Below are 17472 nucleotides of genomic sequence, written 5' to 3'. Positions count from 1 at the left end.
AACTTTCAGCCCCGGGTACCTGCCCTGCCCTCGCTGCTGGGAGAGCGGTCGGGAGTTCTTTGCCTCCCAGAGCCTTCCCCAGCTCAGCCGTGGGAAAGGGCTGAAAGCTTTGCTCTCCCAGCTCTGAAAACCCAGCTAGCAGCAGAGACATCTTCCAAAGCAGCTTATCTGGGGGAGGCGTGAGGGAAATTAACCTTCGGGGGGGGAGGGGGAAGGAAAAAATTCAATTTTAAAAAATCGAACCACAAATCCAAGCGAAAACTTACCGAGACTACCAAATCCCCCTCCCCCAAGCCTTTCCTTAGAGGAGCTGGAGGGGGAAACTTGTTGAGCGTTTATCCAAAGCAGAAACAAAACCAAGCAGGACTGAGAATAACGGTCCTGGTCGCTGGTAGCTGCAATGAGACACGAAGGCTCCGAGTGGCTGCTGAGAATCTAAATCATGTACTTTTCTCTTCCAGACAACATAGGGGGACCAGAAGGGAAAAGAGCTCGGACTGCTTACACCCGCTATCAGACCTTGGAGCTCGAAAAGGAATTTCACTTCAATAGATACCTGACCCGCAGAAGAAGGATTGAAATAGCACATGCTCTTTGCCTCTCAGAGAGACAAATAAAGATCTGGTTCCAAAACAGGAGAATGAAATGGAAAAAGGATAATAAGCTGAAAAGTATGAGCATGGCAGCTGCAGGAGGGGCATTCCGTCCCTAAGCGTTTGATCAATTAAAAGTACTGAGCAGTATTAGCTGACCCTGCGTCGTCTCATGTCAGTACTAAGTTGACTTTCTAAAACTTCCTTGTGTTACTTCTGTGAAGAAACCCTGTTCTTGTCGCCCTTATTCATCTTTTAATCATGAGCCTGTTTATTACCATTCTCTCGCGTGTATAAGTAGATCTGCTTTTATCGTACATTTCTTTGTCTTGAATGGCTTTGTCTTGAAAAAAATAATAGATGTTTTAACTTATTTATATGAAGCGAGCTGTGTTACTTGAAGTAACTGTTAAAACAAAACAAAACTGAACAAAAAAGAACAAAAAGGAAAAAAAAGAGAAGTTAAAAAAAAAAAAAAAAAGGAGAGAGAGAAAGAAACCCTCCCCCGGTTTAGTACAAATGTTATGTGTTGCACTCAACCTGCTTAACTGTGCATGTGTGGTCAAGTGTTAATGTCTGTATAGCTCCAAGCTGTTAAAAATATTTTTATTCAAACTACCTATATAATTCCTGTGTAATTAATGCTGTTGTAGAGGTGAAATGATGAAATCAACTGAATTTGTCCTGCGTGTAGTGAATAGTGAATCTGTGACGAAAACTGTGATTCCAAGCAGTATGTCCTTGCTGTGCCTTTGTATATGACTCTTTGCACGAACTCTTAGAAGTGGCTCTTATTAAGCGCAGCTTCTGTGATGTATGTTTTTTGTGAACAAAGTTACAATTATAGTCAAAGTCTGGCTGTTTGAGCAAACTGTGATCAGCTTTTTTTTTATTATTATTATTATTATTTGTTTTTAAAAAAAACTGACTGGAAATCAACAAAAAAATAAACTTTCTATTGTAAAGTTTTCGTGATCTGGTTTGTGCAAAGCGAGAAGTTGTGCTTCCAGATTTGCCTCTGAAAAAAAAAATAGCCCGTGCAGAGTTTGTAATAATATTTTACCTGGCTCCTACTGCACATTGCAGATGGTGGATGCTGCAATTGTCCGCTACCAGTATTTTTAATTGAAAGTTTGACCGTAAGTTCTTCCTTACTGGTTTCTCCCTAGGTGGAAAGCTGCATCGCAGGACCACAATCAACACTCTTTGTGAGTGAATCAACTGTTAGCTGTTTGCTGATGGTTTAAAAAAAAAAAAAAACCAAACCAAAAAACATGTGCTTTGTTAAAACACTGCTAATGCCAAGGCGTGTTTGCATCTCTCTAGAATTTCTCCTGTGGTTTCATTAAGTATATTTGCAGGACAGCCACGTCTGAGCCCTCTGCGTCTATCAGTAACCCTCTCTAGCCACATTCCCACTCTTCACCCTTTAAAGATTTTTGATTTTCTTTGCTACAATTAGTTTGCTATAAACGTAATGTTACTTACCCCATCAGAGCTTGAATGGTTAACTCTTCTGAGCTTCTAAGAGCAACTAAAGATTTGCACATTTACTGACTGGTTACATTGATGCCTTCCCTTAAAAGTTATAAAACAGTAAACTTTATAAGCCCCAGTTCCGGCTATATGACATTTGGGTGCCAAATGAATAGGGTTTTGTCTATGAATTAGATCGTAAAATCATCCATAGCACAGACAGATAGGCTCACTGGCTATAAAAAGTCACGTGGTGCCATTAAAGTAAGTTTTATGGTTTTGGGGAGTTGACATCCAACATTATATACCACATAACATATAATCTCACTGACGCTGGACTTCATTTGACTCTTTTGCAGGCTACGTGTGCCTCCTGGCCATTCAAATTGTCAGGTTTAGGGACAGAAGTATCCAAACCACAAGTTCTCAGTACTATATGAAAAATGGCTCCTTGCAAGTCAAAGGTAAGTTTTGTGCACAAGTTCCTTAAAGTTTATTTGTACAGTGGGGAAGCCGAGGCTCCCGCTTGCTCTCGCTGCCTCTCGCCTCTTTCTTTCTCTTTCTCTTTCCCTTCCTTTCTGCCTGGAGCTTTTCAGGATGGTCCCACCGAGCCAGAGAGGCAGGATCAACCACTAATGATCCAGGTTGCCTGCAAATTCCCCCCCCCCCCATCCCTTCACTCGCAGCAGCTAGCTCTCTATTTTAACGATCAAATCAAAGTAAACCACAATAAGCGACTTTGGCAGAGATGGATTTTGGGGCCTAGCTTTAATCACTTTGACTACCACAGAAGATAATTACTTCCTTTGCTCCGATAGACTCTCCAAGTTTGGAGAGGTTTTGTTTAGCAAAGAGTAGTTACAGAAGGCGATTAAAAAAAGGGGGAAACAAAATAGATTGGGCTTGATATTATCTGGGCTGTATCTTATGCAGGCATGATAGAGTTGGAGGCGTGATGATATGGTAATAATCCTTGGATTGGTGAAATATGTTGCACATCAGAGATAGTATTAAAATGGCACAGAGTGTACTGGAGTGCTTAGATACATATTTTCTGCATTGGGTTGTCCAGAAAGCTTTAACTACATGTCTATGTCCATCTATGAGTGTGTACTGTGTTTTATGGACGTGCATTTATAACATTGCTGTAACTTTTTCCTGACCCTATATACAATTGTATAAATATATTTAAATTACATGCATGTGTGCTTGCATGTACCCATCGGTCTATATGTCTGTGTAAAGCCGTGCAAATGCATATATGTGTCTAATATTGGTGTAGTTACATATACAAAGGGTGTGTACGTGTGTATATATATACATGTCCCTGTGAACTTTTTTTTAAAGCAAACCAATTGACTGTAACTTGTAGCATTAATACAAGAGGCTACAGGTCATTAGAGTGCTGCAAATTATGAAATACGGGCTTGGTTTATTGAAGACTGTAAATATCCCCCTAGCTCTGCTCTCTCTCTTTTTGCCTTATATTGCTGGCTGCCATTGTGGGGTAGGCCCCAGCTGCATGTTTACTTCAACATTCTTTTTATTTAAGTGGACTGTTCTCACTAGAGTGTGATTACTCAGCAATAAACTTTATGGCCGGATTTAACTTTAGTCTTTGAATTTCCAGGACTTGAATGAAAGGGTGAAAGGAACTCTGTCTTTCTCTGGGTAACATTAAGGCCTGATCCTTATCCTCAGAGCTGTTACTTTGGCGAGTGATCTCCGGGGGGTGCAAACTGACTAGTTGGGGGCTAGGGAAGAGATTTGAGAATTGCCTGCAATCTCTCTCTCTCTCTCTCTGTGTGTATCTATCTATCTATCTATCTATCTATCTATCTATCTAGATATATGTCTTTAAACCAACTGTGGGTATCTCTTTCTCTGCTCAGTTACTCCAGTGTTTGGAGTAACATTGATTTAGCACATTGCGTTGTTTTTCTTTATGTGTCATAAAGTTCAGTTTGCAAAAGAACAGCGTGGTTTGATGTGAGAGATGGGCTTTGTTTTATTTTGCTAGTGCTATTCCGCTTGAATATTGTGGTTTAGGCTGGTTTTGCTACTGCAAGCAAAAATGAGAGAAAGCACAGGGGCACAGGAGGGTAAGGTTGTTGTGTACCTCTGCAAGGTCTGCACATTACTGTCTGATTCCTATTTTTAATTTGTCTTTAACTTCAAAGAAATGGTAGTATATAAGGTAGGTTCATCTCAAAGATCTCAGTTTTACAAATATTTAAGATTTAAAGTCACCCCTTGTGTAAGATAAATGGAGTCTGAAGCCTTTGTGTCTGTCTATCCTTCCTATGAACACTAAACAAACACATCTGCATATATTTTATATTAAAAAAATGGGAAAGGCTGTAAAAGAACATATCCAAATGCACATTTGAAAATCATTTCCGTTATAAACAGCTGGAGATTTTATAGTACACTAGCTGTCACATTTTCATCAATAGGAATACCAGAAAGTTATATATGATAGGTGTGCATTATATTATACTATATGTCATAAAATTTTATAGTTTGAGGCAAGGCATGAAAAATCTTTAAAAGTTTGGGCTTCATTTATTTGTGGGTCCTTTTGCAAGGAAAATTATTTGTTTGTAGATGGGAATGATAGTAGACACAAACAGCTCACGATTATTCAGTATTCAACAACACTGCATTATTTGAATTAGCTGGTGAATATACAAACACACACGCACATCCGTTCAACTAATATTTTAGGATCCTGGATTCCATCGTGGACTGTACCTTTTAATTGTTTAGAGTGAAAATATTTGCTACTATGTATTTTCTACATTTCTGGTGTGGCTTCTGGAGCCTATTCCACTGAAAGCAATGTACAGAGATTCAAGAACTATGGAGAAGAAAAATATCCCCAAGCCCAGAAGCATACAAACCCGCCCATACTGCAAGAAACACTAACAACAAAAGAAAGTTAGATAGAAATGACAACTTCACCGTATTTCTGGCCCTGCCCTGTCCTAAGAAGCACAGTTGAAACCATTCAATCCAGAAATGCATAAAGATTTCCTAGTCCGCTTTGAAATTTGAAATTCAAACGAGCTCAGACTGCCGAACTCTATGAAAATAGTCCCAGGTCCGAATTGTTTTCCGAGAGAAAATGTCATGGGGAATTATCGCTGGGAATCAGGAGAGAGGTCTTAACTGCACACGTTATTTTTCTGCTGTATTTGGAGGATTAATGCGTGGGAATTTGTTCTACCTTAGGCATGGCAAGTTGCATTCTGTGATTTGAAATACAGCTTGCCTAATCCTTTGAAAGAAATACTTGCATGTAGTGTCTCATGTCTAAGCGTAAGGCCAATTAAAGATTAGGCAGCTCTCTTAATGTGCGTAACTGGTGACTTTGCAAGACATAACTTTCTCTAAACCAGAAGTATAACAATCCAATGGAAAGTCATCCGTAAATTACAGCTCTGCAGTCTTGTCTAAACCGTGCAAACACCCTAATTGTAGAACATTACAGGGAAATTATTATTCTGCCATTTCCTTACATTTAATAAGTGTGTATCTGTGGAAGGGTGACAACAGAGGGGTTTGCAAACTGCTTCATGGGAAATTGAATGGAACAGATCATGAGGGGCGGATCAGGAGGTTTCGATTTCAAACCCTGGATCCTAGAGCAATGTTTTTTCCCACCCCGCATATGCAGACTTAAGGCATGAGACGCGGACATAAGTAAATCTCCTGGCCAAGTTATCACTTGGCTTTCTTAGTTCTTTCTCTTTCCTGCCCTGAAGATCTTCCCGATTTGAGACTAGAGTTGCTAGCCAGAGCACAAAACCACGGCTCCCACAGACGTCTGATCATCTTTGAAAATATTATCCCCTTCAAATTAAAGCATCCTCACTAATGTCTCTCTGGAAGGCAGATACTCATGGACCACCCCAGTCACATGTTCCTGTAGCTACACGCACAAACGCTATCAAATCTGACACAGAGAGCGTGTAAAATTTGCATGAATTTTGCTTTATAGCATGCAAAAAGAACCTCTCCTATATCCCCTCCCCCCAAAAAATGTCTTTTCAATAATAATATTTGCGATGAAGGTTATTGGGTAATTATTGCAATTTTGTGGAACAGTCCTTGCTTGAGGTGAAGTCTGTCTCTGGATAATAAATGGCAGCCCGTGCAGTTCACTGCCAGGTTAAGTAAATGCAGAAAAGATAAATCTGCACACCCTAGGAATCACCAGCAGAGCTCGCTTTAGACCAAGTTCACAGTCAACTCGTTTGCCTAGACAAGGCTTCGCAAACAATTAGAGTTGTTTCTTTATGTTTAAATCAAGGAGAAATGACTAAGACCCTTCAGCAGAGAGCTGCAGCTTTCCCCCCAACGCTCGTCGCTACATTCCTTCCAACCTCACGCCCAGAACTTACCCAGCATTTCACCTGCAACTGTAACCATATAGCGCCTTTGAGTAACAGGCTTCCCTCCAACGCTGCGGAAAGGCTGTGCAAACTGATCTAAAAGCACTTTGCAAAACCGCGAGATTAAGGAAAAAAAAAATTAAAAACGCAAAAGTATCCGATTTCTCAAAAGCAAGAAGAAAAATTAAAGCCCCCTTAGAAAGCTGGGGGAAACAGCAGAAGTATTGAAACAAACAGTGCGACTCTCTTACTCCTAGAAGAAGCTGCATAGCTTTTGTATATCTTTGTGGTTAAGGGCGTTACAACTGCAGGTCAAAAAGTTGAGGGTCAAAAGTTTACGTTTTGCACCACTCTTAGTCATTCGCCCAGACAGAGTTTGATGTCAATGTTATAGCCGAGATCTTGACTATCAGCACAAAAGATAAAATAGCTTTGAGTTACGTGTGTATCACAGTATGGACTCCAGGTGAACCCTACTGGCTGAATGACCTCAATTACCGAGGAAAGGATAGAAAATTCCTCTTTTCAAGAGTAATACACGTTGTATTTCATCTTGAATTATCGGCCGCATTTGTGTCTGAATATCTCGGGTTCAGTCGTGGCAGGTAAATACGCGTGTTACCCCCACAGCAGCCACTGACGCTGCTTCTTCCAAGACTCAGGTAGCAAAATGCTTCACCTTTGTTTATTATATAATAACCTGATTTAAGAGGTTTAACGTTAAGCCTTCTCACTTTGCAAAATGGCAGGAAGATAAGATAGGAGCGAAGCTATTAACGCGTATATCGATCCTAGTCGCGTCTTTGTTTTTGCTCTCATTTCTGTAGCGATGGCTAAACTGTGCTTAAGCAGGACATGCTGTAGATAATACAGGTTATATGTTTGGACCGAAGGGTTAAAAAGCGGAGCGGTGGAGCTCTGTTATGATACCAGTGGGAAATATTACGGAGAAGCTGGCGCCTTGCGCCGCTCCGAGATTTGGAGGGTGCTCACAGCCTTCTGGAATTACCCGAGGCGGCAATTCCCAGCGAAATGGGGAGTAGGAAGTGTTCTTAATTATCCCTCCCCCCCCCCCCCCCTCTCCACTCCTTCAAGAAAAAGTTTAGTGGAATTTCTTAGCACAGAGATTTATTCCCACACTGCTGGAATTTTTTGTTCCCAATGCCATCTCTCTGTAAAAGCTTTGCTCCTTGGTCAGACGTGTCTGCAGGGAGAACTGGCCAATATTGCTTAGGCAACTTCATTTTGGAGGAAATATCTGAAGACAGGACTCAGCTTGAAATTTTGAGGCTGAGGGGTGGATGGAAGAGGGAAAAGATATTCCCAAATATGCATAATCAGATATGTAAGGTGTGGAGGAGGGGACAGCGCGACGAGGAAGTCCGAGAAAGAGCGCACCTCACTCCCAACCACGCATTGCTGCCTTCCCACCCCCAAGGCAGGAGCCTACACCGGCCTCTCTGTAACTGGTACTCGTGAATTATTTGCCAGAGACACAGCTGGATCGTGACAGGCGAACGTTATTTCTTGGGAACAAGTACGCGAGAGGCTAGATATCAGATTAACCAAAGTGTTTATTGGAGATTTTGCCTGAAGTACCTGCTGAAGCCTGGAAAGTATGTAATGCAAGTATTTGATCGGCGTGGAGACGCTGCTCAGAAGTTGTTCCTGCTGCTCACTTGTAGAGAGCCTTGGCACTGCACGTTTGGGGAGCCTGCCCGCGCTGGAGATAGTATATAACCTTTCACATTGGGGCTATTTATTTGGTGTAAGAGCGAAGCCTGATAACAAGCTAAAAACCGTAGCCAAATATCTATTTTGTTAGAGAATAGCAGGCGAATTGTTTCCAAGAATAACAATGCGTCTTTGATATACCCAGAATGAAAGCTGTTACTATAACCGGCTTACTCAAGAGTAGGTGACAGAAATCCATTTACTTCCTCACTAAAATAATTAGCCTCCCGGATTCCATATTTTAAATCTGGTTTAGAATAAAAATATCAATGATAATAATTTCGAAGAAGTTGAAACAGCGACTTCCATAAATATCGACTCTTTTGAATTATTGTTTAAATTGTTCCCCACCTCCACCCCCCCAATTAAAAAAAAAAAAAAGGTAACAGGCTAGAACAGAACAGTTAATATTTTGAGGCGAACTCTTTCTGTCCTTTCACTCTCTGCATTTAGCACACTGCTCTCTGGCGTGGAAGGTCTGCTCAAAAGACCATTCGTTTAAAAATCCGTGCACAAATCACATTTTACATGTGTTTATTTAAGCGCGCCAGGACAGAATGAGCAAATCCCGCCAACCATCCCGTTGTTAAGAGGAGCCTGCGTGCCAGAGAAGCCACGGCTTTTACCAAATGCTGAACTTGGGGCAAAACTCCCAACATTGACCTGGAAGAGCCCACAGGGAAGGAGCGCTCCCGTCCGCGAAGGCAGGGCAGCCTCGAGACTGTATCATTCCCAGGAACAAAGAAAGGAATACAGTCGATAGATTCCATAACGTTTACATTTTCCCGCGATTTTTTTCTTATTTTTCCTTAGAAGTAGTGACCTGGGCAAAGCACCCTGCTATCTAAAAGACACTGTTATAGACCTTTTAGAAAAACTAAGTCCAAGGCCGAGGTGAACTTCAGGTCACCGCGTCTAACAAATATGAAAATGTCGCCTGGTGAAGGGCACGCCTTGTTATTTAACAAAGACTGTCAATGTGTAAGATTAATAAGAAACAAAATGCACACGGTGTCACTTTTCGGTCACTTTGAAACTTGGGACAGCCTCGTATTCAAGAGGGGAAAGCTGGGGCTAAATATATTCAAAATGGTTCAAATCAAAGTCAAGCCAGGCTGCTAGTGTGATTCTTCCTCCTCCTACTGTTCTCGGTGGAGGATGGCCGGGCACGACGAGAGGTTGACTTGAATTATTATTACTATTATTATTATTACTATTATTACTACCACTATTGCTATTATTGCTGTTATTATTATTATTTTATCTTTCGTGGAAATTACGGTTTATCCGCATATGTGGAGGGTAGCAGGAATGCTTGTCTGTTTCACCAGAAAAAGAGGGATCCCCTTTTCCCCCTCTTTGGGTATGTATGAGGTTGCCTCTTCTTGGTGCATGAAAATTTACTCTCTCCCTCTCAACTCAATTCCGATGCGTCCAGAATTAATTCCTTCTCGTCCTCGGCCAGACTCGACCAGGAAACTCTCGCTTCTTTATTAATCGATTAAAGTCTCCTTCTTCAGTGAAATCGAGCCTTTAGTCCTTCTGGGAAAATAAGGGAGCTGGCCTATTTTATCCTATTCTTTTCTTTTTTTTGAGAGCTTAGGGTGACGGTACAAGTTTGTTAAAAGGAAGTACCGGGGAAAAAAAAGGGTTTCTGAGATTGTTTATTACAGCCATAAATCTTGCAGTAAAATGTCGAAATGGCCGTGTGCAAGATAACACTTGGTGGTCTTGGCTGGGTTCTTGTTTATGATAACAAAACCACAAAGACATGGAACAGGCCTTTTGGAGGTCCTGCCTCAGCACATCTTCGCAGACTAATAGAGCCACACGAAAAAACAGACTTGAGCTGAGCAGCTCAGGTCACCTTGCAGATTTACACTCGTATACAAAACTGTAGCCGAGCGCCAGAGACCCGCTGTAGAAAGAGGTGCAGTGAAACTTTGAGATCTAATCACAGTAAATAATACGAAGCAGAGGCCGGTCAACTCTCCCGATATAGCGCTGAGCTTATAAACCGAGACAACATTTTTCGTTTTGCTTTACCATGGCGTGGGAACACGGCAGCCCGCTGTAGTGCTCCGGCCATAGTGCCTCAGGAGTTATGCCGAGGATAATATTTACGATACCCCAGTGTAATTCATCTGGTGCTGCCCGGCAGGTATTTTTGCGTATGCGTCTGTATGTGTGCATGTATCTCTTTACGCCGGGAATTGTTCGCTGGTCGTGGTGGCTTTTGGCAATCTTTTACTTTTTATAGCCATGCAGATGGGAGCTTTATTCTTCCAGAACATGGGTTGCTGTTGTTCTGTTATTCTTGTCGTTTTAATATAAATAAAACGATCTCCCCTTTTCTGTCAAATATGTGTTGTTGAACAGTTGCTGCTGTCTCTGTGTGTAACCGCGTGTGTGTAACCGCATTTCCTCTCCACGCAGAGTAAATAGAGAAACTTATCTATTACCCCAGTTAAAGAATTCCATAGATGTGCTGTTGAAAACGAGTAAGTAAATGTGTTTTAACTCTCTTTACAAATTAGACATTCGATAGTAGGAGGAAATGAGTGATTGTTTAGATAAGTACCCCAGTATACCCAAGTGCTGGAAATGTTCTAACATATTACAAGCCGCATGCAATGTGCGCGCCTGTGTGTCTGTGAATAAAATATAAATCGATACGATGTGTGTCTTGTTAGGTGGAATATATATTCAAATAGAATTTTATTGCAGGGATCCATTATCTATAAAACTGCAAAAGACAATAATCTGAATTTAAACCAGGGTGACTGTTAATGTAGTATCTTTAGGAGGGCAAGATCTAAACTGTATCATATTTGCGCTTGATATATTAGAAGTATTTTCCCATACCAGCAGATGAGATTACCCACTCAGCAATTATATTCTCTAAGGGTGCAGTAAATATTTCTATGTGTTCATATGCTTTCCTGAAAAGAAGAAAAAAAAATCCGAAAAGTTCGCTTCTAACTCCATATGTGCCAGACTAGCTGACACAATCTCCAGTACTTCAATAAGTATTTTTTCCCCTTAGAATAAGAGCATAATTAGTTTAACCATCAAATTTCAATTACCTAAGGTCAAGACTGTTGGCTCTTTCCCCCCTGAGCTGCAAATATCGTTAACAGTCTCAGTGTTAGCAACGTAGGGGTGTCTGAGTGCCCTCTCCCTCCTACACCAGGATTTGAGAGTTACTTTTGCGAAGGTGCTAGCGATTTCTCGTGGAAGTGAAAATTATGGAATAAACCCAAGACGAGGCATACCAAACCAATGGACTTAAAATCGTAGTTCAGAAAGAGCTCCTCCACGGGGAGGGATGCTCTCACTGAGCCCTGCGATCGCCGGTAGGAAGTATTTCATTCCGTCGTGTCCGTCTTTCCCTCTCCCTTCCCCCTCTCTTCCCCGTTATTTTCAGGCTCGCAACGTCCCTCACACCCCGCAAGCCACTTCAGGACTCTCTTCGGCCTCCCCGCGACCTTCGTTCTAACTTTCGCATCTATTCCTTCAATTAGCACAGATTTAGAGGCTCAAAGGACTGGCCCTGGACCGACGGGGCGCTGGGCACAGATCCCGGAGGGCGGCCGGTGGCCTGAGCCCGGCAGCCGCTGCCGCCCTCTGCCTGTGCGAAGCCCCGGTTCTATGCTTTTGGAGATGGGCTTGTTTAAAAGGATTGTGCAACGCCTTGTGCAGTGCCTGGCTCCCTCTGGATCACGAAGCTGGGCTGCGCTCCGCTGCCTCGCCCCGCTTCCTATACTCTCCCGCGGGGGAACTAGGGCACAAGAAGTGCTGGGGCGGGCGGGGTGGGTGGGAGACTGTCAGAGCCGGATTAGTTTTATCTCGCTTGACACTGCGACTGCTGGACGCAGCCCGGGTCGGCGTGCGGGAGGAGCTAGGGATGCTGGTGAGGAGCGGACGCGGGGAGCTCCCTCTCCAAGCAGCCGCCGCCCCCGGGGGAGGCGCGGCCCCCGCGGAGGGTCCGCGGGCGCGGAGCTGCCCCGAGGCCCCTCGTTCTCCTTCCATTTCCTGATCCGGGGTCCGCGGCCCCGCGCGGTAATTGGCGCTGGCGGTCAGGTGGTGGCGGGGCGGTGGGGGGTGCGGGTGTGTGTGTGCGCGGGTGTGTGTTGTGTGTGTGTTGTAGGCGCTCCAGGGGTGGGAAGAGAGGAAGGGAGGGGAGTGCGGCGGGGAAGGGGGGGAGGGAGGGCTGGAGGCCCAAACTTTGGCAGCGGCGAGCACTTGACAGCAGCGGGAGGGGGAGAGGGAGGGGAGGGAGGGAGGGGGGGGGAAGGGGAGGGGCCTCGCCGAGCCCAGAAAAACGACAACGCGAGAAAAATTAGTATTTTTGCACTTCACAAATTAATGACCATGAGTTCGTTTTTGATAAACTCCAACTACATCGAGCCCAAATTCCCTCCCTGCGAGGAATACACGCAGCACAGCGGCAGCGCCGGCAGCTCCGCCAGCTACCACCCGCACCACTCGCACCCGCACGCCCCGCCGCCGCCGCCGCCGCCGCCGCACCTGCACGCCGCACACCCGGGCCCGGCGCTGCCCGAGTACTTCCCGCGGCCGCGCCGGGAACCGGGCTACCAGGCTCCCGCAGCGCCGCCGGGGCCGCCGGGGCCGCCTCCCGAGGCTCTCTACCCCGCGCAAGCACCCTCCTACCCCCAGGCTCCCTACAGCTACAGCAGCGCCGGCAGCGCCGCCCCGGGCCCCGAGCAGCCGCCCCCGGGCGCTTCGCCGCCGCCGCCCGCCAAGGGCCACCCCGGCCCGCCCCAGCCCCTGCTCCCAGGCCATGCCCTGCAGCGCCGCTGCGAAGCAGCCCCCGCCGCCGGGACCGGCACCGGGCCCGGCTGTCCGCTACTGCCCGACAAGAGCCTGCCCGGGCTGAAGGGGAAGGAGCCGGTGGTCTACCCCTGGATGAAGAAGATCCATGTGAGCACGGGTGAGTTGCCCTTGCCAGGGGGAGGTGTGGATGCGCCTGCAGAGGAGGGAAGGGGGGAGGGTGCTCCTGGGGACGGGATGGGTCTTTGCGTGTGTGGCTTTTTTTTCTTCCTCCTTCTCCCTCCGCGTTTCCTAACGCTAAAAAAAAAAAAAAAAAAAAAAAAGAAAGTGAGAAACCTTTTGTATCCGGGGTCCTTTATCAAAAGATTTACGAGACGCCAAACTGTTAGGGCAGTAATTATAGCCCCCATAAATTTAATTGCCCTGCAGTGGCTCTGGGCCATGTGTCTTTGAAGCTTTTCTTCTAACCCAAATGCCCATCACCATTTTTTATTGCTCCTCGATTGTCCCCACTGTCGATAGGCTGCGAAACAATTTTTCTTGCCGTTTATGTATCTTATGTGAACCTGGTGTCAAGTTATTATATAATGATTATGTCCCATCGCTTCCCCCCCTCCTTTTTTCCCCTCCGCGTGTGTATGTATGTGCCTGTGTGTGCACGTTTCAGTCAACCCCAATTACAACGGAGGGGAGCCCAAGAGGTCTCGCACTGCCTACACCAGACAGCAGGTCCTGGAGCTGGAGAAGGAGTTCCACTTCAACCGCTACCTGACCAGAAGGCGACGCATCGAGATCGCGCACACCCTCTGCCTCTCGGAGCGCCAGGTCAAGATCTGGTTCCAGAACAGGCGCATGAAGTGGAAGAAAGACCATAAACTGCCTAACACAAAGATGCGCTCCTCAAACCAGTCCACACTGAGCCAGCAGTCCAAAGCACAGACACAGGGCCACCCCCATCCGCTCGATGGGGCTACACCCAATGCAGCCGCGCTATAAATACGGCTTTTGGTTTGAGGGGTTTTGTTGTTATTTTTTTTTTTAATATATATATATTTACCTATCTGTTGGGGTTTTCAAACTGCCTCATGGTGGAGGCTGGCCGTTTGGACCAAACAGTGTAAAACAAAACAGGAGCAGGAAACGAAGACGAAATGTGCCCAAGAACGGGTACATGTTTAAACCAAAACTCGGACGATTGTCTACATTGTATATAGATAATGGTTCCATGCCCAACATTTTTTTCTATTTATGGAAACGCTCTCTTGCCCTCGGTGTAAAAGAGGGCTGGATGGTGTCATGGACGAATTCTCTGTATCTAAGATGGACTTTTTTTTTTTTTTTTTTTTAAAGGGAAAACTTTACAAATAAAAGACTTTACAAAGCAAAGAGCTCGTGGGACAGTTGTGTAAGGCATTGACTTGAATAACGCTGTTTCATGGCGTGTTCGTGGATTCTTCTGTGTGTGTCTGTGTGTGTGAGGGTGCACAGGCACATATACACACTCACACCAACATGGGAGAGACAACGAACACGTCCATGAGACGTTAAAGACTTACAAAAAAGTCCTCTTACCCTGTCAAAAGGAAAATGTTTTATGTATCATAACAAAGGTAACTTAACTGGTTTTAAGTGTATCCCCCGCAGTAGCTGTGATCTATTAGTTTTTCTCCACTTTCCCTATTGCATTTATTTAAAGAAATATTGCTATAAAGGCTGTTGCTGTCTTCATATTTGGCACCGTCTAAATAGTTTGGGTCCATGTAAAATTTGTGGATTTTTGGTGTAATGTATAACAGTGCCAAATGCTGGTAATAAAGATTATTCTGTACAAAAGAATTAAACGCTTGAAACAAAAGTCCAGTAAGTGCTGTTTCATCCACCTTGTGCTTAACTGGTGTTGGAACCAGGAATGGAAAACAACGGCTTAATGTATTGTTCTAACTTGGATTCACCTTATCAATAAGGTAATGGTTATTTTCAATATAGTGAAAAACGTCCTGACTCCTAATTGCCTGGCTGGGAAAAAGTGTGCTATAGGATGGGGAAAGGTCTTGCTTCATTGTATAGGTGAGTGGTGTTCTCTGTAGCGGACTTAAGGCAGAGTGAGTCTGACTCCATCGCTTGCTCTGTCACTGTTTTCAGCTGTGTTACACGAGAAACCGTGCTTCTTCTGGGAGCCAGTAAGATCCTGTGCCATGATAACACTTTAAATTTTTAGCCAGTCGTGATTTATTAATTTGTTTTCTCTGATTATGATTTCTCAGCTGGCTAGCACTGTTTAAGGGAAACACATGAAAGGTAACCTATAGTTTCTTTTTAAGCTGCCGTTTCTGTTTCCTTTAATTTTGTTTTTAAGGCTATTTTGAAATGTGTTGAGAAAGCCTCGGCAGACACATGAATTTGGGTACAACTCAGGAGGCTTATTTGACTGAGATTGTCACAACTATTGTGGCAAAATGGGGTTCAAGCGGTTCCAGCCCAGGCTGCGCATTTCGCTGCTTCCAGGCAGCTAAGGAGTACAGGCAAAGCAGAGCTTCTAAGGGAGAGCCTTGCTCAGGGCTTTCACGACGTAGTGTAGCACCAAGCCAGGTAGGAAAAGTCTTGGAAAGGAGCTCAAATGCTCGTAAATCTTCAAGGGAAGGCCTGAAGGCCAATATTTTTTTTACTTACCCGAATACATCTGAGAGGGATTTTTGGAATCAGTGCTTCTCTTCACAAGAGTGAGACCACCAGGACCAGGGGCATCATCACACTCTGGTTGAGGTAGAACCAGGCCCCAAAAGTGTTGCCAGCATCCCTGCCCTGTCATAGAATATGAACCATCCTGGAGAAAAATGTAACATACCGGTGGCAGAGCACGCTCAGCATCAGGGAGGTGGTGTCTTTAAATACCCTCAACAAACACTGCTGTCTCCACACCTGACCAAAGAGCAGGCCTGAAAAGCATGCTTGTACTCACATATTGCTGTTTACTAAATCCTGAATCGCCAGTTATCTCCTTATAAAGGAAGAAAAACACAGCTGTTAAGTGAGGTAACTACTATCTGCAAGTCTGTAACTCTTTGTTTTGTTTATTGCTTGAGAATCCCTTCATATATTTGCAGTCAAAATTAGCACAGCCGAGCAAAATTCCAGCTGAAACGTATTAACTGGCGGTGCAGGATTTCTTTAGCGAGCAGCCTATGCGTATAAACCTGGTTTGGTCCCATTGTAAAGAGAAATGAAATCACGCTGCAAATAGCAATTTTAGCGAGAATCATTAATCACCTCCTACAATAAATACTTCTTTGTAATTCAACAGCCGTTCTGAAAGGCATTCTCTTGGAAAAGTCTGTGAAGACGCAAAGGATTTTCCTGGGGAAAAAAAATGGTCATGTGTAAAGACACAGCATCTTGGTTGTCTGCTAAAAAAATGTACTTTCTCTTGCCGGACATTCAACTGCGGACTGCAAAATACCCCATGGCAGATTATCATCGTTTAAGGTAAATTTTCTTTCCCCCCCTTCCCCCTCTGGCTGTGCTGGGAAGCAGGACGCTGCTCCCGGGCTGGGAGCCCTCTGCTCCCAGTCCGATACCTCCCGTCTTTACAATAACTTTGAAAATTACATCGTCCAGTTTAAATTCTCGCATTGTGCTCCCTTTGCTAAGGCAACCGGGAGTTCACCGAGAGGACAAATTTTCTATCCCATTAATTGTTTTTTTTAGAGGAGCAGACTGACCCTTCAAACCCTTGACCTTTAAAGACAGTATTCTTTTTAATCCGGCACTTGGACCTAAATGTCTCTTTCCCCCCTCCCTCTCTCCTGCTCTCCCGGTGTCTCTCACACACGGATTTATCTGCTCTGGCCACAAAGGCAAGCGCGGCCCAAAACGCTGAAAGTGAAGTTTGTCAATATTTCAAAGAAAGACCGAATCAGCTCGGAGTCAATTTGCTGGCTGCAGGGAACGCCACGCCGTTAACCCCGGCACCCACCTCCCCTCCACCACCAAGAAAAATGCTCCTCTTCCAAGATCTGCCTCCTCGTTTTTCCTACGAGCTTTTGCTATACCTGGTGTTTCATTACACGAGGAGCTGAGCTGTGACAAGCGCCTTGTGGTATTTAATAACCAGAGCCATCCTGCCTTGGGAGATTACGCAATGCCGGGAATTTTTTTTTTTTTTTTTTTTTTTTTTGTTCAGGGTGCTTGCAGTTCCATGGCCTTCTTGCTCAGTGTTTGTAAACGAGGAAGGGGTGGGGGGAGCCCTCACACAGGTGGAGATCTTGACAGGCTTGCCATGAAACTTCGGCTCCCCCCAGTCCTCCCGTGCTGCCCTATTCGGGCAGCCCCGAGCCCGCCTGCCGTTCCCGCACCTCCGCCAGAGCGGGCCGGGCGGCGCGGCCCCGGGGCACCCGCACGTCACGTCCCCGAGGAGGCGGAGGCTCTTGCCATGTCCTCAGCCTCACGGCAAGGCCAGGCTGCGGCGGATGGGATCCCGC

The 17472-nt window shown here is 44.9% G+C and overlaps 1 protein-coding gene across 1 annotated transcript; it reads left to right on the top strand.

Annotated features, from left to right (window-relative positions):
- Positions 1–12496: 12496 nt before the first annotated feature.
- On the top strand, positions 12497–14830 carry HOXA4 (homeobox A4). Its single transcript, XM_027639164.1, has 2 exons — positions 12497–13154; positions 13662–14830. The coding sequence occupies exons 1-2, from the start codon at positions 12569–12571 to the stop codon at positions 13988–13990; spliced, it is 915 nt and encodes a 304-aa protein (XP_027494965.1). The 5' UTR covers positions 12497–12568; the 3' UTR covers positions 13991–14830.
- Positions 14831–17472: the final 2642 nt, after the last annotated feature.

This window comes from Corapipo altera, unplaced genomic scaffold, assembly GCF_003945725.1.
Source record: "Corapipo altera isolate COAL_440 unplaced genomic scaffold, ASM394572v1 44, whole genome shotgun sequence".
In the NCBI taxonomy this organism is placed as follows: Eukaryota; Metazoa; Chordata; class Aves; order Passeriformes; family Pipridae; genus Corapipo; species Corapipo altera.
Note: the sequence above shows the minus strand (reverse complement) of the source record. Positions and strands in the feature narration are given on the sequence as shown.

Excerpts from the sequence above, each read along its gene's own strand:
- HOXA4 (XM_027639164.1), top strand. The coding sequence starts at position 12,569 with ATGACCATGAGTTCGTTTTTGATAAACTCCAACTACATCGAGCCCAAA. Across the intron at positions 13,155-13,661 it reads GAAGATCCATGTGAGCACGG|TCAACCCCAATTACAACGGA; the intron begins GTGAGTTGCCCT and ends TGCACGTTTCAG.